The 22314-nt window shown below is 40.7% G+C and overlaps 1 protein-coding gene across 11 annotated transcripts in view; it reads right to left on the bottom strand.

Annotated features, from left to right (window-relative positions):
• Positions 1 to 22314, bottom strand: part of ythdc2 (YTH domain containing 2) — a 122580-nt gene that overhangs the window by 1608 nt on the left and 98658 nt on the right. Inside the window, exon 30 of one of the 11 annotated variants that reach the window (XM_027275440.1) lies at positions 1528 to 2956. The exons of 9 other annotated variants lie outside the window; for them this stretch is intronic. In XM_027275440.1, coding sequence (XP_027131241.1) covers positions 2894 to 2956 — 63 coding nt within the window. In that variant the 3' untranslated portion in view covers positions 1528 to 2893. Of the gene's footprint in view, positions 1 to 1527; positions 2957 to 13582; positions 13670 to 22314 lie in introns of those variants that run through there. One more of the 11 variants, XR_003461743.1, reaches the window with a different exon arrangement.

Genomic DNA, 22314 nt, shown 5'->3' with positions numbered 1-22314 from the left:
ACATTAAATAAATAAAGTGCAACAAATGCAAAAGTAAATGTCCGTGTATATGTCAGCTGAGGGAGGCATTATAGATTAATGACCGCAGGCAGGAATGATTTCCTGTGTCACTCTGTGGTGCATTTCAGAGAGAGGAGTCTGCTGCTGAAGGAGCTCCTCTGCAGAGCCAGTATGTCGTAGAGAGGGTGTGAAACATTGTCCAAATGGACGGAAGCCATGGTCGTCAGAGTGCCCAGCTCCTCCCCCACGACATCACCAGCTCTCCTGACCAGTTTGTTAAGTCTGTTGGTGTCTGCGATCTTCAGCCCACTGCCCCAGCATGTAACAGCAAAGAAGATCGCACTGGCCACAACAGACTCATAAAACATCCTCAGCATTGTCTGGCAGATGTTAAAGAAACTCAGCCTTCTTAGGAAAAAGCCTTGTCAGCTTTGGCCCTTTTTGTAGACAGCCTCGATGTTTCTAGTCCAGTCCAATTTTTTATTCAAGTACACCCTCCAGGTACTTATACTCCTCAACACTATCCACAGGGACCCCCTGGATGGAAACGGGGGTCACTGGTGTCTTCACACTCCTCAGATCCACTATTAGTTCCTTCGTCTTGGTCACATTGAGCTGCAGATGGTTCAGCTCAGTCCAAGTGACAAAGTTGCCCACAATAGTCCTGTATTCACTATCATTAGGGATGTAACGATACACTCAACTCACGACTCGATTCGAGTCACGATTTTTTGTTTACGATACGATTTTTTCACGATTTTTTTAAAAAATCAAAATGAGCTACAGACAAATTATGACCAGATAAAATTATCTGTTTATTTGTAGGAAAAAAATCTCTCTTTACAGAAACTCTCAAACAGTTTGTGTTCTTATTAGGGCTGTCAGCAAGCAGCTGATCTGACCATTACCTTTCAGCTTGAAGTATGAGCTAACTGAAAATAAAAACAACAAGATGATAGCTCATTTACCCTTTAATGAGAGTCCACGGCCCCGGGAAACGGCGAGGTCCGGGCGCTGTAAACGCAGAGCCGGTCGCGGCGCACCACCTCGGAGGAAATGCGCCCGGCGGGGGCCAGCCAGCGCCGGGGAGAGGTCCCACGAAGGGATCCTCCCGCACGGTGCGGCCGTCCCTGACCCGAGTTTAATCCCCCGTGCAGACTGCGCGGAAGTTGCGGTGATTGGTTAAGATTGCAACACCCCTGAATTCACGGGGATTCACTGAAGTTGCGTTGAAGTTGCAAATTGCAACATCGTGAATTCCTGGAGGATCTGTGTTATGGTATCATTTACAGTACAGTCAGGCCTGACGCCGATTACCACTACTGCGCATGTGTGTAGGGGTGTGTGTGTGTGTGTGTGTGTGTGTGTGTGTGTGTGTGACAGAAAGGCAGACGCGGCAGTGGAAGCTGCAGCCACAACGTAACATATTTCTAATTAAAAATTAATTCGCCAAGAATCGCGATTCATTTTTTCTGTGAACCGATGCGAGTCGTCACGCATTTGTACCGATTTTAATCGTGTCACGATGTATTGTTACATCCCTAACTATCATCGTCCTTTTCAATACAACCAACTATTGCTGAGTCATCAGAGAACTTCTGAAGGTGGGCAGGATTCAGTGCAATTGAAATCTGAGGTGAAAAGGGTAAAGAGGAAGGGAGAGAGAACAGTCCCCTGTGGGGCCCCAGTGTTACTGACCACCCTATCGGACACACAGTTCTGTAGGCGTATGTACTGTGGTCTGCCCATCAGGTAGTCAACAATGCAGGATACAATGGGGGCCTCCACCTGCCCAGTCGGGCCTGGTAGGCGAACTGTAGTGGATCAGTGAAGGGCCTGACAATAGGTTTTAGCTGCTCCAGGACGAGCCTCTCTAGGGTCTTCATTATGTGGGACGTCAAGGCTACCGGTCTGTAGTCCTGATTTTAAATTTGAGTACCCCCTGCACTCTCCTCACCACATCATGGTTGCCATCTCTGAACACTCTCTTCCTTTCATTAAGGATGGCCTTAATGTCCTTGGTAATCCAGGTTTTATTGTTAGCGTAACAGGTGACAGTACGAGCTGGTACATTGCAGTCCACACAGAAGTTGATATAGTCAGTGATGTGGTCGTAGGCTTCCTCTTTACCAGAGGCACATAGCAGGGTTTGAGGTGAACCAGGTTATGATCATAGCTGCCCAGAGGGGGGAGAGAAGAGGAGATGTATGCATCCTTAATGTTAGCATATAACAGGTCCAGGGTCCTCTCCTCTCTGGTAGGACAGCTCACGTATTGCTTGAAAGTCGGCAGGACTCTATCCAAGGTAATGTGGTTAAAGTCTCCCGACATGATGATGAGGGCACTGGGGTGTTGGGTCTGCAGTTTGGAGATGATGGTACCTGTATGAATGATACTGCAGGCAGATGTTGGGTTTGCAGAGGGAGGGATCAATGATGACATGTGGGATCTCTCTAGGCAGATAGTATGGACAGAGTCCAACGGCTAACAGTTCAACATCCGGGCTGCAGAGCTGTTCTTTAATTGTGATGTGACCGGAATTACACCATCTGCTGTTAACTAGAACGGCAAGCCCACCTCCTTTCCGCTTACCACTCTCGGTGCAATTCTGGTCGGCCCAGACAGTGTGGAAGCCATCGACAGAGACGTTCTGGTCCGAAATGTCCTAGTGCAACCATGTCTCCGTGAAGCACATCAGACTGCACTCCCGATACTCTGCATGGCTCGCGTTAGTGCCGTTAGCTCGTCCATTTTGCTAAGTGACCGCACATTTCCCATAACAACACAGGGGAGACACGGCTTAAATCTTCTCCTCTCCATAAGCCCGTCCCGTCTCGACCCTCCTCCTCGACGTTGCATCTCTCTGCATCTCCGGTATGGTTTTCTCCAGAGTTCAGCTGGTATATCGGCTGGTCTTACTGCTATGCCGGCCGGCATTACCACTAACAGCTGTTCCCTGGAGTAAACAAAGTCAGAGTGTCCAGGTGGAGGCGGCATTTAAAAAACAACACAAAGAAAAAAAACACGATAAAAACACGACAAAAAACACAAAAACTCTCTAAAAACAACCTTGTTAGAGAGGGCAGGACTTCACAGAGTTACAGTGAAGATAAGAATAATGAACAAAAGAGAAAAAAGTTAAAAAGTTAAAAAGCAACCTCAAAAGCTGGAGCATCGTAACAGGCAGCGTGCAGCTTTAACTTTGGTATGCATGGAGGATTCATCATTGACGTGTACAAACTGAGATCAATCTAAGAAATACAACTTAGACTAGCTTAGGGCGGTTCCCTTTGATGCCAATTTGATGTTCCAGCCTCTGTAAAAGAATTTGATGGTCAATGGTGTCAAATGCAGCACTAAGAACTAACAGGACGAGTACAGAGATGAGTCCTTTGTTTGATGCCATTAGGAGGTCATTTGTAACTTTGACTAGTGCGGTCTCTGTGCTATGATGCACTCTAAATCCTGACTGGAAATCCTCAAATAAACTCTTCTTATGGAGAAAATCACACAGCTGATTGGTATCTTAGAGAGAAAGGGAAGGTTTGATATCTGTCTGTAATTGGCTAAAACCTCTGGATCTAGAGTGGTACAGATGTAGCAACTCAAAAGTTCCTGTGTTTCCGTGACGGGGCCATGACTTGTCCTTGGCTGGTCCTTGACTGGTCCTTGACAGGTCCTTCGCAGGTCTGTGACAGTAATCTAATCCCTCGCGATGACGTAGTCAGTGAGGGCCCAACTTTTAACACCCCCAAGCAGTCTGGGTGAAAACCAGCTGCAATGCCTCATTTGTCCACGGGGAGGAGCAGTGATGTTCCGCTCTCACCTTAGACTGTCTAAAGACACATCTGAACAGATACGCTGGGGTAAGTGGGTGAGCCGATCAGTTGAGACAGAGCACAATCATGGATGTGGCTAGTGGTGCAAAGGATCATCATGATCCGTTCATATCGCCCCCCACAGCACCAAGTGTTCCGCGGATCGGTTAATGGAAAGAAAAGTTGTGATAAGGTAACACTGAGGCACCGCTGCAGCCGCTCGTATGTGCAACTCTATGTCACACACAACAACAACATGCCAACATAAACTTGTTATTAAAGAAAACTCCGCTCGTAACGTCCGTTTTTTAAGTATATTTTTTGGGGGCTTTAATGGATATGAAAGCTGAAAAGAGACAGGAAGGAGGGGGCAGAGAGAGGGGGAATGACACGCAGTAAAGTGTCGTCCGATGCGGGATTCGAACCGGAGCCGACTGCAGCGAGGACTGTAGCCTCTACACACGGGTCGCCTGCACAACCCACCACACTACCGACCACCCCGTAACTGTTTTTATAAGTTATATCTGTTTGATGCTTTCTGAAGCCTGCCGTATGAAATACTGTACAGTATACTGTACAGTATGATGGATACAGATGTCTAGCTGTGGCTTTCACTACATGCAGATTAGGAGCGAGCGAGAGAGAGAGTGTGCGAGCGTGAGAGAAGACGTTTCAGTAATTATGTACAGTGAGGACAGAATAGCCTAGATGTTGTTGATTTGGTAAACAGTGACCATTACAGGTGAATCAAGTATTAAATAAGTCAAGTATGTTTTGTTTTAATAAAGTTTGCAGTATAAGCTTACGAAACCATCAAACACATATATTTAGGAAAAGTCACGGACTGAGAGACCTGTGGTTTTAATGCAAACAAAGTTATTTACAAAACAAAAACCCAAATGGTCATTCTTGTGTTATTTTGTAATTGTGTTTAATCTGACGTTCACTCATTCACTTTGTGCTGACGTGTGTGAGCTCATAAACTCTCAATGAGACCTGGAGGATGACGTCTTTACTGTGTTTTACTGGCAGCTTTGTGGATATTATTATGGCTAAATGGAACTTCTTGAAGCAATACGTTTCTGTTAATCCCATATGCGTAAAGAAAACTCCATGAAGCAAGAATCTTTTTTTGCAATTGTTATGTATTTAAGTGCAAAGTCACGCATAATAACACTACTAATAATAATACAATAATACTATGTATATATATATCTATATATACAGAATACACAACAACTTTGAGGCAAATGTCCTTCAGCGACTGAAGCCAGTGCGCTGCTTCTCAGGATCAGCCTTTCGGAGGCTTTCGGGGACTCCTTAGTCTTTCATTAATCCGGTTCCGGACCTTTTGCCACTAGTCCCCAGACAGATTTGGGAAGCGCTGGGCAATGTGCTGGTGTATGCGGTCTTTCAAATTGTCCAGCAGTGGCCATTTGCCGTTGGTGCCGCTCCAGTTCACGGTCTTCCCCCAACACTTATAAACTTCAAATGGAGTTAGCACCATGAACACACTGTCCGGTCGAGTCTGGCACAGTCTAAAAAATTCCTCCTCCCGTTCGGCAGGTAGGGCTCTGACTGCCACGTCTGGCGTGACAGGATCTGGAGCCGGGAGAGTGGGGTCCCCTGGTGTGTCTTCAAACGTCAACCGACGTCTGGCACCTGGGCTGCCTGGTGTTGGTGGTTGGGGACGCGCCAACTGTTGCAGACACTCCTTTATGTCCTTCACTGCCTCTTCGACTCGGACCAGTCTCTCAGTGATGCTGTCGGGGATGCCATCAGGGACCCTCGTAGCTTCCACTGTGGCTACCCGGCTTTTGAGGGCCCGGATCTCGGCCTCAAGTAACCCCTGGACCGAACTGGCGTAGCTTCCTGCCACTTCGTTGCCAGACCAAAACATCGGCCAAAACATCCACTGAAGCTGCATGTTTGGGGAATTATTTCCCGGCAAGGTGCAGGTCCAATGGTAACCTTCAAGGGAAGATTGGACCGACAATACTTTGAAGAGACCATCATTAAAGAACACGCTGCACCATACATAAGGACATACTTTAGGTCTGACCATCGCTTCTTCCAGGGCAATGATCCAAAACACACAGCTGCTGGAGCATACATGGCGTCCGAGGGGATCAACTGGGTGAAAACTTCACCAATCACCAGACTTGAATCCCATTGAGTTAGTCTGGCATTCCATGAAAGACTTTATTCGCAAGGAGGCTAAGCCAGGCACAAAACAGGAGCTCGTCGAGACCATACAGACACTTTGGCAAACGAGAGTCACCGTGGACTTTTGCAACAGACTTATCTCTGAACTTTCAAAAGTTGTGCGGTGTATTATTAATAATGAAGGGGGGCATAGTGGAAAATAAACAGTGGTGTCCATGTAGAATAAAAACATAACATATATACTGCAAACTTTATTAAAACCAAACATACTTGACTTATTTCATACTTGATTCACCCGTAATTCTTTCCATTTACGCTTTACGCCATTTAGCCTATGGAATGGACGAAAATGAAAAGGAATCATTCATGTTCATGAGCACACTCAAATCACAAGGCTACTGTATAGTATGCAGTACTCAAACCAGCTGCATTTTCCGCTCTGTGATTTGTGTGACACTGGGAGACGAAAAAGCCCATCAATTGCAAACAAAAGGTTGAGCAATGAGAATGCTAATGAGATGTTTGTATGGTTTACCTGGCCTAAAACGTGCACTACAGTAAATACCTGCATAATAAAGGGCTTTCAAAATAAACTGTTAATCAAAAAAAAAACTCATACTCATACACTCAAATCATAAGGCTACTGTATAGTATGCAGTAGTCAAACCAGCTGCATTTTCCGCTCTGTGATACTGGGAGACCAAAAAGCCCATTACTGTAAGTGCAAACAAAAGGTTGAGCAACGAGAATGCTAATGAGGTGTGTAAGCTACGTCATCCCTAGGTAGAACAACTGTAAAAAAGTTCTGTGAGAGAAGCACCATCTCCTGGTCATACCCTGTAATTAAATGAATAGGTGGAGTTACGGTAAAAAATAGACACGCCCAGGAGAAGGAGGGGGGTCACTCCAACCACGGAACTTGGCAGGCAGTTGGCTGGAAGTCGGCTGGAAGATGGCTGCCATTCAGCTGGCTTTCAGCTTGAACAGGAACTTTTGAGTTGCTACTACTGTATTATCTGAGGACCTCTAGTGATTTGTAATAATTCACCTGTGATCTCAATCTTGTCCATAATTTAAAGTAAAACATTTGATTAAAATCTTACAACCTTTTGCTTTCTTAATACTCCATAACTTACCCTGCAGTGACTATGCTATACTACTAAAACAATCACAAGTGTCATTTTTTTAGTTAAAAATGGTAGTTGGTTTAATTAAAAACTTCATAGTAAATATGGAGTTTCAAAGTTTCCACATCATCCCATTTTGTTTCTATTTACATTTTAAACAGTGTGTCAACTTTTTTGGAAATGGGGTTGTAATGTCAGTATTTTTTTGCAATTTACATGCATCATACTTTAATGAATTTCTAGAGAATGAATCAAACAGAATTGAGATCATATGGCCAAGAAATGGATGTTGTTGTAACTTATGTCACATCAGTCCTTCATATACGCCTAGCAGGACATGTCGTGTGTGTGAAGATAAGGCAAATCTCAATGTATCGACATGAAAGAGCAAGGTGTTGTCACTTCAATTTTATTTGTATAGCACCCATTCATAACAATGACACTTTCCATACAGAGCAGGTGTAGGCCATACTCTTTATAATATAATTTACAGAGACCAACAATTGCAGAAGTTTTTGAAGGGAGAGCCAAAATGTATTTGTTACAAATACTCTTTGGAGCTGCTATTAAATGTATGTGTATGATGTAGATATCGGAGCAGCTGTAAATTTGTGAAGTAAAATGTAAAAATGTACAATTGTATCGTATGTATGTAATGTTATGATGAAAATAAACCTTGACCTAAATCCATCAGGAAGTCAGCCATTTTGAATTTAATAGGTAATTTCTTTTTTTGCCATTTACAGACGCTACACTTTAACAAACCACTCCTAGAAAACTGATAACTTTGACATCAAATTGGTCAGTACAATTTTAAGACTTTTGTGATCTGGTATGGTATCTGGTGTTACATGTTTTTGTCCTTTCCAGGAGAAGTACTTTAACAAACTCCTAGAGAATGACAACCCGTTCTCATTCCCAACGCGTAAAATACCGACGATTTGTCACTTGCCCCTTGACGTCTGATACTGACGTAAAAGGTACCCTTCCGCATCTGCAAGAAACGCTCTGGGTTGTCAATTGACTCCAATATAAACCCGTTCGCTGTGGTAAGAGACGCTTAGAGCAGAGATACAGCCGTCCATTCACTCCAATAATAACCCGATCACAGCGCTGCATGACGTTGCAAGCTACAATCTGATTGGAGAACCGAGGACCTTCTGCCCGGAAGTGTTTTTCTCACTACTTTAAGCATTTCTTTTAATGATATCGTCAACACTCTCAACACAAACACGCCGAAGTGTCACTGATAATTCAACAATAAGATAGCTTCATGTTCTGGCCCTCAGTATGATTTTTTTCTCATTCCATCCTGAGAAATAAACTTTTATTAATATGTTTTGGATAACATAAAAGCCTACACTACCCAGAATGCTCGACCACCGACAATTTGCGAGCTACAATCTGATTGGAGAACCAAGGACCCTCTGCCCTGAAATGTTTTTCACACTATTTTAAGGTTTTCTTTTAATGATATCGTCAACATTTCTCAACACAAACACGCCAAAGTGTCACTGACAATTCAACAATAAGATAGCTTCATGTTGTGGCCCTCAGTATCATTTTTTTCTCCTTCTATCCTGACACATTTTTAGATTTATTCACTACTTGCGTTTTGGACGCACTGAGCTTGAGCTATCAGCTCTACACTTCCCATAATCCTCAACCACCGTTGCTATGGAGACGAAGACAATCCACTTTGCGTTACCTGTTTTTATGTATTTATTTATTCTTAACCAATTTATAAAAAATAAAGTTAACTGGTTCAAAGAGACCAGTGTTTTATTATGTGTGTACAAATTACAATATATAATATCAGTTCGTCATAGCTACACGTCAAGAGATCTTAAGCAACGTGATTGGATGGTTTTTAACTGCAATGCACCCTGGGAGTCGTAGTTGTTTCAGGTCTGGTTCCTGCAGCGATCATTTCTGATTGACACGAATCAACTCTAAGGTGAGTAAAGGTGAGTCATGGTAAAATCTGCAAAGAAATAATAGATGCTATAAAAGGTGACATATTTTCAGAAAGCAGTCCGTGTACTTCTGCGACTGTTATTTTTGTGACGTATTCTCATGTGAAGACACTTGCTTGGCCAGCTAGCTAACAGTAGTACTAGCCTATATTAGCCTCATAGTTTTTAAGCGCACTTCAGCAGAGATGGAGGGCCTGGCCTGTAAGGCTGAAGGCTGATGGCAATAGGCAGTTAAATCTCCTCTCTAAACAATGAACTGTTTAAATGTTCTCAAAGGACTAATAATGTTCAGATTTACCAAGCAGTAACTTTCCTAAAGTCTAAATTCATATTTTAATCAGGCAGTACTGTTAACTACTATTTGATACATGCTGTCATTTTAAGCAAAACATTTAATTGAAATATGAAACTCCAGTGCTATTGTGTGTTGTAATTGCCATTGCTTAATAAATAATACAGTACTCCTTATAGAACAGACCTATGCTCTTGACTAATTATTTAGGGGGCTTAATTTTAGCCAGCCAGAGGTACCCCTGCCACAAGCAGCCATGTCTGCACACACAGACAGGCTTACACTAAAGGCCAACTCACACAGGACGCAGAACGGAAGTGGAACGGAAGCGGAACGGCACCGCCGCGGTCACCGTAGCAAATAGAAGCCAGTCTAGTCAATGAGAGCACTCACACAGGGCGCGGTCCAGAAGCGTCTCAGAAGCGGCTCTCCGCGCCACGGCGCGAGCTTTCCATTTCATTCCTATTTTTTCCGCGGCTAAACCTCGTAAATTTCAACAGAGCACTGTGCACCAGACAGGAAATCCGACAGAGAATCAACATAATAAACTTCCGCCCCCTTTCAAAATAAAACACAATACTCAGTTCATGTAGCTTTTTACAACTTCACATCAACGTTACGTCATGACCGGTGGCACCAGGTGATCAAAGATCGATCAAAGGGTCTCAACGAGAGACTAATTGTTGAAGTGGAACAACACACAATCATTTATGACACAACAGATGCTTTTTATAATCTCCTCCACGTCGGAGAAGCAAAGTCAGCTGTTTGTTGTTGTTGTTTTCTTTATACACTGTTTATCGCGGGGTCTCGGGTATGTCCAGGATTCCCGCGTGATCTCGCGTGAATACGGCCGGCTCGCTCCGCTGCCGTTCCGCGGCTGATCCGCGTCCGGTGTGAGTTGGCGCCGGGCAAAGGACCGTTCCGCTGCCGTTCCGCTGCCATTCCGCCTCCTGTGTGAGTCCCGTGTAAGTGGCAAACACGCCTGTTACTTTACAGTACTCACTACCATCCTGTGATTCTTCTTCTTCATAGCTGTCTTTATTTTTCATTTTTCTTGACATATTATATTTTGAATTACAGAAGTGGCAATGGGAATTTTATGTGCACACAAAATCACATGTTATTTCTGGTTATTTCTTTGCTGAGAAATTACTTTTGTACCTGAAATAATCCCTACATGTTTCATTTTAATTTGCAGAAATGACACAGCCAAAAAGAAGGTGTGCCCTTCTTGCCAGGCTCCCAACAATTTAAACAGGAAGACCTGCGGTGGATGCCTGTCCAGCCTGGAATCTAAGCAGAACAATGACCTCCCAGATAATTATATATTTATCACAGTTATCAATGTTTCCTTGTAAATCATTAAGTCAAAACTAGCAAGACAGGTCTTTGCATATAAAGTTGCATAAATAAATGAGGTGCTCAACATCAGAATAGATCAGAAAATCATCACAGTAAATACATCAAACTAGACATAATAATTATAACACATGGGAGGCCTTTTTTTTTTTTAAAGATAATTTTTTGGGCCTTTTATGCCTTTAATTATAGTACAGCTGAAGATAGACAGGAAGCAGGGGGCCATTTTTAACCTTGTATATGGTCAAAGATAAGAAAAATCTAATGTAACGTTATTAGTCAAATCAGTGTTGTACCTCTTGAGTTTGTTCTGGCCCATATGTGCCTACATTTTACCACATTTTCTTCTCATGTAATTTGTCAAACTAGTCTGTATGCATAAAGTTTTAAGGAGGTTGTACGAGCGCATGCTAATAAGTAAGATGTATTTTGTTTAACATGAAAATATTGTTATGATATGATACACTTTATTACCCCCTTATGCACTGAAGCATGTGCACAGATTTTGCCCTGCCAACCAAAACTCACCATGTTGAACTTCTGGTGGTAGCTGCCCGATGGGCAGCAGTCGTTCTCCAACCAGGTTTTGCTTTTTGAAAAGCTCCTGCAGGGTTGTCACCGTGGTTACTGTGCAGTAGTGCCAAACTGCCTTTAGAGATTTTTTTCTCAGGCTGTAATTTGATGGCTAGAGCCACATGACTATCTTACCTCTATCTAATGGACCCGTGACACTTCCTCTTGTCTAGCTTCAGTTACATTTAGCCATTTAGCTGACGCTTTATCCAAAGCGAAAAGGGAAACAATAGCTGTTTCATACTTCTTTTAAAAACAGTTCTTCATCACACTTTATGCATTTAAGAATATGCTGATAATTCACAAATGATGCAGCACACATGTCAATTCATGTATTTTAGAGTGAAGTTGTATATAGCATGACATGAATACAAATTATATTTCAACCTAGACATTCTCATAGGTCACCACCAAGGTTATCCTCTTAACCTACGTGTGTGTGTGTGTGTGTGTGTGTGTTTTTTTTCTTTTCTTGACAGTGGCCAAGTCTGGGGTGACACCTGGGAGTCTGCAGAACGCCATGCAGAGCTGTAAACCAGGCCACAAAATCATCACAAAAGTTCAAAGTTCAACATGGAGCATTCAGTTCACGTTCACAATAAAAATATTGAATACACATTTCAGTCAGTGTCCGTCTCTGTTTCAGCCTATAACTGTGGCTTAAGTACATAAAAATATGCATGAATCTGATAGATCAACAACTGTTGCATATCAATAAACATTCTCATATACATCATCACCACTATAAAAGTGACTAAGCTAATATAATATAGTTCTTAAGTTACAGTAATACTGCACATAAAGTAAGTAACATGGTAACAGCAGCTAGATGACAAGATTCTAGCTGTATGAGATGACTGTGGTGAGCAGTAATGTGTGTAGGAGCCTAAAGAAAGGAAGTGAACTGCACCAGTACCAGCTGGTGTTTATGTTTATGTCTCTGCTTCTTTTAATATGTCATCTGTCATGTTTATATGCAGAGACCATGCACATTTGGAGTTGTTCAGTCTTATATACATATTACAGGTTTTATGGTTTAGCAAAAAGGATTTCAATAAATGAATGTACAAGTCATCACAAGTGATCAAATCATCATCATTATATCATCATCATCATATCATCCCATCTACATATCATCATCATCATCGTATCATCCCATCTACATATTATCATCATTATCATATCATCCCAGTGAGATTCTTTATATGAGCAGAGCCTCTCCTGTATCAGACAAGAAAATTTAATTAGAACATTAAAACTGAATGTTTTGCTGTATATAAGTATTCTTGGGGTAGTAGAACATTATTTTAAAAAATCTAATATTAATCTTGAAATGATTGAAGAGGACTACAGAGATAAGATCATCTGAGGAGTTTAACATCTTGTATGATGGTGGAGGCTCAATCAATAGTTTCATATGTAATGACATAAATGTAACATTTGATAGGTCAAACAGGTTTGTTTAGGCCTGACAAAGGCTGCTATGTACACTGGAAGAATGTTTATGTTTTTTGGGGATAAGGGGATGATATGATGATGACGATGATGATATGATGATGATGATGATGATATGGAGATGATGATATGATGATATGGAGATGATGATGATATGAAGATGATGATGATATGGAGATGATGATGATGATGATATGATGATGATAATGATATGGAGATGGGATGGTGATGATGATGATATGGAGATGGGATGATATTATGATGATGATATGATGATGATATGCAGATGGGATGATATGATGATGATGATATGTAGATGGGATGATATGATGATGATGACATGTAGATGAGGTGATACGATGATGATATGTAGATAGGATGATATGATGGAGTAAACTAAATCAAGCAGTATGAATGACTTGTACATTAATTTATTGAAATCCTTTTTGCTAAACCATAAAAACTGTAATAATACGTATATAAGACTGAACAACTCCAAATGTGCATGGTCTGCATATAAACATGACAGATGACATATTAAAAGAAGCAGAAACATAAACATGAACACCAGCTGGTACTGGTGCAGTTCACTTCCTTTCTTTAGGCTCCTACACACATTACTGCTGACCACAGTCATCTCATACAGCTAGAATCTTGTCATCTAGCTGCTGTTACCATGTTACTTACTTTATGTGCAGTATTACTGTAACTTTAGCACTATATTATAATAGCCTAGTCACTTTTATAGTGGTGATGATGCATATGAGAATGTTCATTGATATGCAACAGTTGTTGATCTATTAGATTTATGCATGCTTTATGTACTGATGATTTTGTGGGCTGGTTTACAGCTCTCCATGTTGTTCTGCAGACTCCCAGGTGTCACCCCACACGTGGCCACTGTCAAGAAAAGAACACACACACACACACACACACACACACACACACACATGCACACACACGCGTTGGTTAAGAGGATAACCTTGGTGGTGACCTAAATATCATCTGTATTCATGTCATGCTATGTACAACTTCACTCTAAAATACATGATTTGACATGTGTGCTGCATCATTGTGGTTTATTAGCATATTCTTAAATGCATAAAGTGTGATGAAGAAGTGTTTTTAAAAGAAGTATGAAACAGCTATTGTTTCCCTTTTTGCTTTGGATAAAGTGTCAGTTAAATGAATAAATGTAACTGAAGCTAGACAAGAGGAAGTGTCACGGGTCCATTAGATAGAGGTAAGATAGTCATGTGGCTCCAGAGGTGTCAAAAGTATTCACATTCATTACCCAAGTAGAAGTATAGATACTAGGGTTTAAAAAGACTTCTGTAGAAGTTGAAGTATCAACTCAAGCTTTTTACTCAAGTAGAAGTGTAAAAGTACTGGCTTCAAAAGTATTTAATAATGTAAAGTAATGTAAAGGCATTAGGCATACTGTAAAGCCATCAAATGTTATAGGCCCAGTGCCTCGGTGGCCTATAGTGCTCTACACGACCTCCCCCCAAAAAGCATCAACATCAAGGCCATAATGACTATAATGTTATATTAAAATTTGGGATGCACTAGGCTACCTGTTTCATACGGTGGCCGGGAACCCTCAATGCTGCAAATAAAAGAAACGCTGCAAACAAAAAGAAACAGCGCTACAAATAAAAGAAACGCTGTGAACAAAAAGAAACAGCCCTGCAAATAAAAGATAGAAACGCTGCTGCAAATAAAAGAAACAGCGCTGCAAATAAAAAAAACTTCACAACGGAACTGAATTACCGGGGACTATTTTTGCCGGTGCACCTGTAGTTTTTTATGTGAGTGAAGAAGAAGAAGAAGAAGAAGAAGAAGTACAGAAGCGTATTGCATTCACTTGAAAAAAATAAATTAGACACCTGATCTCGTAATTACGAGATAAGGAAAGGTGCCTTATTGGCCACTGCACTTCGGTAAAGTTAGAAAGATATTGGCACTTCTGAGATCAATAACTCTTAATTGAAACGTTGTTAAAACACAAAACGCATATTTTCAACCATAGTAAGACAGACAACGAGCTACAACCTAATGTTCATCACAACGAGCTACAACCTAATGTTCATCACAACAAGCTACAACCTAATGTTCATCACAACAAGGCATCCTCGGAGCCACACCAACAACATTAGTGTTTACTAAGACTTTTCATAATTTCTGGGAATTTTCTATTAGGAATATTAATCAATAACTTTAATATGATACAGTACTGCGGTAACGCTATCTACACTTTAAAATCTAGTGCCCGACTACATCAGTTTGTACGGTAAAGCGTCTTCATGGTGCCTTCATGTACACCTCGGAAACTCAGAAATCAAATAATAATCTCTTTTCTAAGATACATATGCAGATTTAGAAAAGTCATTAAATAAACAAATCAAATTGTTTTCTGACAACTCCACCTGATTCTTGTTCTACATGTTCCCAGCTACTTCTGGGGTGATTTTCAAGTTCTTTTACTGTACCGTACCGGTTTGTACCGTACAAACTGATGTAGTCGGGCACTAGATTTTAAAGTGTAGATAGCGTTACCGCAGTACTGTATCATATTAAAGTTATTGATTAATATTCCTAATAGAAAATTCCCAGAAATTATGAAAAGTCTTAGTAAACACTAATGTTGTTGGTGTGGCTCCGAGGATGGCTTGTTGTGATGAACATTAGGTTGTAGCTCGTTGTGATGAACATTAGGTTGTAGCTCGTTGTCTGTCTTACTATGGTTGAAAATATGCGTTTTGTGTTTTAACAACGTTTCAATTAAGAGTTATTGATCTCAGAAGTGCCAATATCTTTCTAACTTTACCGAAGTGCAGTGGCCAATAAGGCACCTTTCCATATCTCGTAATTACGAGATCAGGTGTCTAATTTATTTTTTTCAAGTGAATGCAATACGCTTCTGTACTTCTTCTTCTTCCTCTTCGCTCACATAAAAAACTACAGGTGCACCGGCAAAAATAGTCCCCGGTAATTCAGTTCCGTTGTGAAGTTTCTTTTATTTGCAGGGCTGTTTCTTTTATTTGCAGCGGCGTTTCTTTCTTTTATTTGCAGCGCTGTTTCTTTTTGTTTGCAGCGTTTCTTTTATTTGCAGCGCTGTTTCTTTTTGTTTGCAGCGTTTCTTTTATTTGCAGCATTGAGGGTTCCCGGCCACCGTAGTTTCAGCCTCATATATTCCCAATGAAAATGAATGCATTTTAGTATAATGCAAATACATTGAACTTCCGGTTATGGCCGCGAGCTAGAAAGTCACGTTCAACCCGGCTCCGATACAATTTTGAACGAATCCTAATGTAAAGTGCAAGTTTGAGTTTGAAAACGCAGGCAACTGTCAGATAAGACAAGGTGGTGCCAAATACTGGAAAAACGAGCAGGGATAGAGCGAAAACATCGACACAGGCGAAGTTAATTAACTTCGGGACGCAACGCATGGAGCGCAGAACTAGCAAAGATGCTGACCGCGACATAGCAACTACGGAGCACGGTGAAAGCGAGCTCTGTGGGGCTAAAGAAGAAATATTGCTGGCAATACGCAGCCTAAAGTCCGAATTCTCGACCAGACTGGATGGGATTCTGACGGCAGTTGAGGAAATAAAGAAAGAACTGGTTGACTGCACTGAAAAAATAAAAGAGGCGGAAACACGGCTGTCCACAGTGGAGGACGAGCAGACTAAGTTAAAAGAGATGGTGCAGACGCTGGATAAAAGGAACAAATCTCTTGAAGATAAAGTTATCGATTTGGAAACACGATCGCGGTTGAGCAATATAAGGTTGGTGAATCTGCCCGAGGGAGCTGAAGTCCCGGATCCCTGTTCGTTTCTAGAAGGCTGGCTACCGGAGGCGCTAGACCTGGCTCCTCTGCGGTGCCCAATCGTGTTGGAAAGGGCGCACCGCGTCGGACCAAGACGAGACGCTGGAGACCCACCGAGAACTCTGATTATGAAGTTTCAGAGCTATAAGCAGAAAATGCTGGTGATGAAGGCAGCCAAGGAAAAGAAAGACGTCCTTTACAAGAACAAGCGCGTCAGATTGTACAACGACTTGGCAACTGAGGTGCACAGACAACGGAAAAAATATGACAATGTGCGTCAGCAACTGCGAAGCCTGGGACTCAGACACGGCATAATGCCGCCAGCGAAACTGGTGGTAACATACAGAGAGCAAACACACACCTTCAATATGCCGATGGAGGCACAGGAGTCAAACAAGAAACAAGATCAAATTTGAGCGAGGAGGAAATAACGACTGAGTGAGTTAAGGTGCGCACGATGTAAGTTAAATACGTTTGCTTACACCATGATCATGCACCAGTAAGAGGGACGGTACCGTGAAAGACTGGTAATTTATGATCGCACTTTAACCGAGCGTTGCCCTCGACTTTATTTTATTATGTTTTTATGCCCTTATTGATGGCAATGTTAGTAGAATTTAAGTTTGTATCAATATAGGCCTACTATATTTTACTTAGAGGTGCTCATCTCTGCCCCATATGTGCGAGTCTGTTAAGTACTGCCCTCAGTTTCTTATTTAGTCTTCTATTGTTGTTATTATATTGTTTTTGTTTTTCTCCTCTTCAATTCTGAATAATCTACACAGACTGAAGGTCACATCAGTATACTAAACCCTGGTAAATTACTTAGTTTATAGGCTATACTCCATGCTCAGGTGTGTTTATACTTGCATATGTAGCAAGGAGCAAGGAGGGTTGATTATTTGATGTTTTTTGCTGGGTTTTTTTTTCTCTCTTCTTTCTTTTTAACAAGAAAGCGGGTAGGATTGATCCAGAGATCTATCCATACGTAGCTGGAAGCAGCGCAAGCTGGGGGGGAAGTTTCCCATGGAGTTGGGAAATGGGGTTTGTTCCTTATTATGGTTCATTAAGTTCAGTGTATGTTTTAATGGTTAAATGTGTTGAGCTTCTCAGTCATGTAACTTTCATTAAGGGAATATTGTGGTGTAACATTTGGAATGTCTCAAAGGGTAGAACTTAAATGTATATCCTGGAATTGTAGAGGTTTACAAAAAATAAAGAAAATCAAACAAGTGATGAATAAGTTAAGAGATATGGATTCAAAAATTGTCTTCTTACAGGAGACTCACACCTTAAAAGAAGATAATGTAAAGATAAGTAGGAGATGGCAGGGAGACATCTATGCAGCGTCATTTACATCACAAGCTAGAGGAGTTATGACTCTCATTCACAATTCAGTACCCTTTCAAGTCTCTGAGGTAATTAAGGATAAATATGGAAGATATTTGATCATCCAGGGATCTCTGCTCTCAGTTAACTTGAATTTAGTAAATATCTATGGGCCAAATGCAGATGAACCCAGTTTTTTTACAAATCTATTTCTGACACTGGCATCCCTCCCAGGAGAATATATAATTGCAGGGGACTGGAACTGCACATTGGACCAAATGAAGGACAGATCCACAGGTGTCGACCAAACTCATAATAGAAGTAGAATAACTATCAATCATTTTATTAAGGAGCTGAATCTGTTGGACATATGGAGATACTTAAATCCCAATGATATTGCTTACTCCTGTTATTCTGGCACGTTTAAGACATACTCACGTATAGACTATTTTTTGGTATCTGTAACACTGGTTTCTAAATTACAGGATTGTTATTACAGCAGTATATTAATATCAGATCATGGTCCATGCTGTTTGAGTTATGTGGATAGGAGTCTTGTGAAAGATCCGCCTAGATGGAGTCTAAATAAGAAATGGCTACTTGATGAAAATTTTATTAAATATGTTGGGAATGAGATAGATAATTATTTTAAAGATAACACAAATGAAACAACAGCAAGTATTAAGTGGGATGCTTTTAAAGCCTTCCTAAGGGGACACATAATTAGTTATACCTCATCCAAAACTAGAGAGTCACGACAAAAGAGACAACAATTAGAATCTAAAATACAAGCTCTCCAAGATCAGGTTTTTAAAAATAGAACCCCTGATGTAGAAAAGGAGTTATTGCTCTTAAGAGCGGAGAGTAATAAATTATCTGCAGATAGGGCAGCCTCAGATATGCTTAGGCTTAATCAAACATTTTATGAACAAGGGGAAAAGCCCGGTAAACTGCTGGCCTGGCAAATAAAACAGTTAGAAACAAGGAAAACCATTGCTTCAATTAAAAATAATAACGGGGATATAATAGTAGACCCTATTGAAATAAATAAGGAATTTAGAAAATATTATGAAAACTTATACAAATCTCAGGTAGAACATGACCCACAGTCCCAAAATTCATTCTTGGATAAATTGAAATTTCCAAATATCTCTGCTGAACTTGTAGAAGAGCTGGAGGCAGACCTAAAAGAGGAAGAAATAGGCATGGCTATCGATGGTATGAAAGCAGGCAAAAGTGCAGGCCCGGATGGAATACCAATTGATCTGTATAAAAAATTTAAGTCCAAATTACTGAAACCATTGCTAGAAGTGTTCTTAGAAGCATTCCATAGCGGTAGCCTACCAAAATCAATGAGCGGTGCTGTAATAACACTGTTGCCAAAACCAGGAAAGCCTAGTAACAGATGCGAAAACATGAGGCCTATAAGCTTATTAAACTCCGACCTTAAAATTTTGTGCAAAATTTTAGCAAGAAGACTCCAAGAAGTATTACCTAGTATAATACATAGGGATCAAAATGGCTTCATTCAAGGACGCCAAGGATTCCATAACGTTAGAAGGGTCCTTAATGTTATTCAAGGCTTAAAAGACCCCTCTGATAAGGCCCTCCTATCGTTAGATGGTGAAAAAGCGTTCGATAAAGTGGAGTGGCCTTATCTCTTTAATATCTTAGAAAGATTTGGATGTGGCAATACTTTTTTAAAATGGGTTCAGTTGCTGTACTTAAATCCTTTAGCAGAAATATTAACAAACAAAAATGTATCAGAGCCCATCAAAATTGAAAGAGGATGCCGTCAAGGGTGCCCCCTATCCCCGTTGTTATTCACTCTAGCAATTGAGCCATTAGCAATAGCTATACGTACGCATACTGGAATAGCTGGAATAACAATAGGGTATACAGAACATAAATTAGCGTTATATGCAGATGACATTATTCTTTTCATCTCACATCTTAGTAGAACTATTCCTGTGTTGATGGAAATAATAGAAACATTCGGTGGCATCTCAGGATATACAATTAATAACTCCAAATCCTCAATTTTATTACTTGATGAGGGGGAGAAGGGAAATCCACTCAGGGAAACCTCCCAGTTTAAAGTGGTAGATCAATTTACATATTTGGGGATAGAAATTAGGTCCAAATTAGCTCTAATTGTTAAATCTAATTATGATCCATTGACTGAGGAAATAACAGAGTCAATTAATAGATGGAACTCCCTGCTCTTATCCTTGATCGGCAGAATTAACATTATAAAAATGAAGATATTATATCTATTTCAGAATATTCCGCTGTCTCCACCTGATGGTTTCTTAAAGAAAATGAAAAAGTTATTTACCGGGTTTATATGGCAAAACAATAAAGCTAGAATTAGACTTTCCTTGTTACACTTACCACACAGTAAGGGAGGTTTAAAGTGTCCAAATATAACATGGTACTATTGGGCAGTACAATTAAGGACTATTAAATTTTATTTTGCAACAAAGGATGTCCCACAATGGAAAGAAATGGAATCAGAATGTTTGCGTTTGCCTTTACCAATGTATTTTTATTCTGATACGTTGCCAAACTTGATCAAACAAACCACTAACCCAAGTGTCAAAAATATGATAAGTATGGTTTGATGTAAAAAATTACAAAAGAAACAAGTTGTTTATCTCAGTACACTCCTATTTGGGGAAATCAGCGCTTTCACCGGGAAGAACAGATGCTGTATTCAAACAGTGGGCATTAAAGGACTACAAAAATTCAGGATCTTTATCTGACTAACTCCGATAACATGTTATCATGAACAAATAAATATAAGTATGACATAGATAAAAAATAATTCTTTAAATTCCTCAACTTAGAAACTACATAGGGTGAGCAAAATAGTTTCTAACCAAACCCTCAGCTTCTGATTTAGAAAAAATGATATCTAAGGACAGTTTAAGTAAAGGTGTTAGCAAAGATATATAACTATTTGTTATCAAAATCGGTTGAAAATGCAGATCGTAAACGAGAAGCATGGAAGGAAGATTAGGCACGGATATACACCAGAGGACTGGCAATTATATGCACTAAGGTCACACACAATCGGTCAACACAGATTTAGACTGTGCAGTATAAATGGCTGATGAGAGTCTATACACACCATTCAATTAAATAAATAACATAGGAATATCCCAGATACATGTACAAAATGCACGAGGCGCAGGGGACTTATTCCATTGTATGTGGGAATGCAATAAGATAAAACTTTTTGGGAGAGGGTAAAGGAGCAATAGAAAAAATTATTCGAAAAGCATTCCAATGGATCTGCGTTCTTTGTCTTACAGTAGTAGCAAACTTAAAAGTTCCGTTCACTGGAACGCCAGCTGAATGGCAGCCGTCTTCCAGCTGCATTCCAGCCCGGCTCCCGTGCAAAGTCCCGTGAAGGGAGAGACCCCCTCCTCTCTCCTGGGCGTGTCTATTTTTTACTGTAACTCCACCCATTCATGTGATTACAGGGTATGACCAGGAGATGGCGCTTCTCTCAAAGAACTTATTTACATTGTTTCTACCTGGAGATGACGTAGCTTACACACCTCGTTACATTCTTACGTTGCTCAATTTTCGTTTGTGGCTTACAGTAAACAGGCTTATTGGTTCTCCAGTGTCACAGATCACAGAGCGGAAAAAGGCAGCTGGTTTGAGTATGCATAGTGTACAGTAGCCGTATGATTTGAGCGTGTTCATGAATTGAAATTAAATTTAAAGGTGTTTATATCTAAACATGTCAGCATTCACCAAATCAACAACATCTAGCTGTTCTGTCTCTAGTGGTGGGCCCCGTTTATGCGTGCTGCTGCGTTAAGGTGAGACTCTTATCAGGCGATAAAAAAATATCACCATTAATCCTAATTCTCAAAGCGGTTCCAGCCTTGGAGGTCGCTTTTGACTTTTTTTCTCTTTTGTTCATTTTGTTTTCTTCGCCGCTGTAACTCTCTGTGGAGTCCTGAAGCTCTCTAGCAGGTTTGGTTTTAGAAAGTTTTTGAGTTTTTCTCGTGTTTTTTTTAAATGCCCGCTTCCACCTGGACAGCTGCCTTTGTTTCTACTCCGGGAACAGCTGATCGCGCTAATGCCCGGGCCGCATTGGCCGTATACTACGTATCTATGGCCAACCACTAGTCTTTACATAATTACTGAGCGTCTCTTCTCTTGTGCTCAGCGCACCTCTCCTCTCGCTCATCGCATGTAAACAACAAACAACCCTTAAAAATTTGCAAAAAGATTGAAGAATAAAACAACAGCATAATACACCCTATTGAATATTTGATCACGTTTGATCGTTGTGAGACGCCATTAAAAAGGGAGAATACCTGGTGATAACAGCCCTTTGGAAAACCCTTTGTTAGGTTAAGGT

The sequence above is a fragment of the Larimichthys crocea genome, unplaced genomic scaffold, assembly GCF_000972845.2.
Source record: "Larimichthys crocea isolate SSNF unplaced genomic scaffold, L_crocea_2.0 scaffold131, whole genome shotgun sequence".
NCBI classification, from domain to species: Eukaryota; Metazoa; Chordata; class Actinopteri; family Sciaenidae; genus Larimichthys; species Larimichthys crocea.
This window is presented reverse-complemented; position numbering and strand designations above follow the sequence as displayed.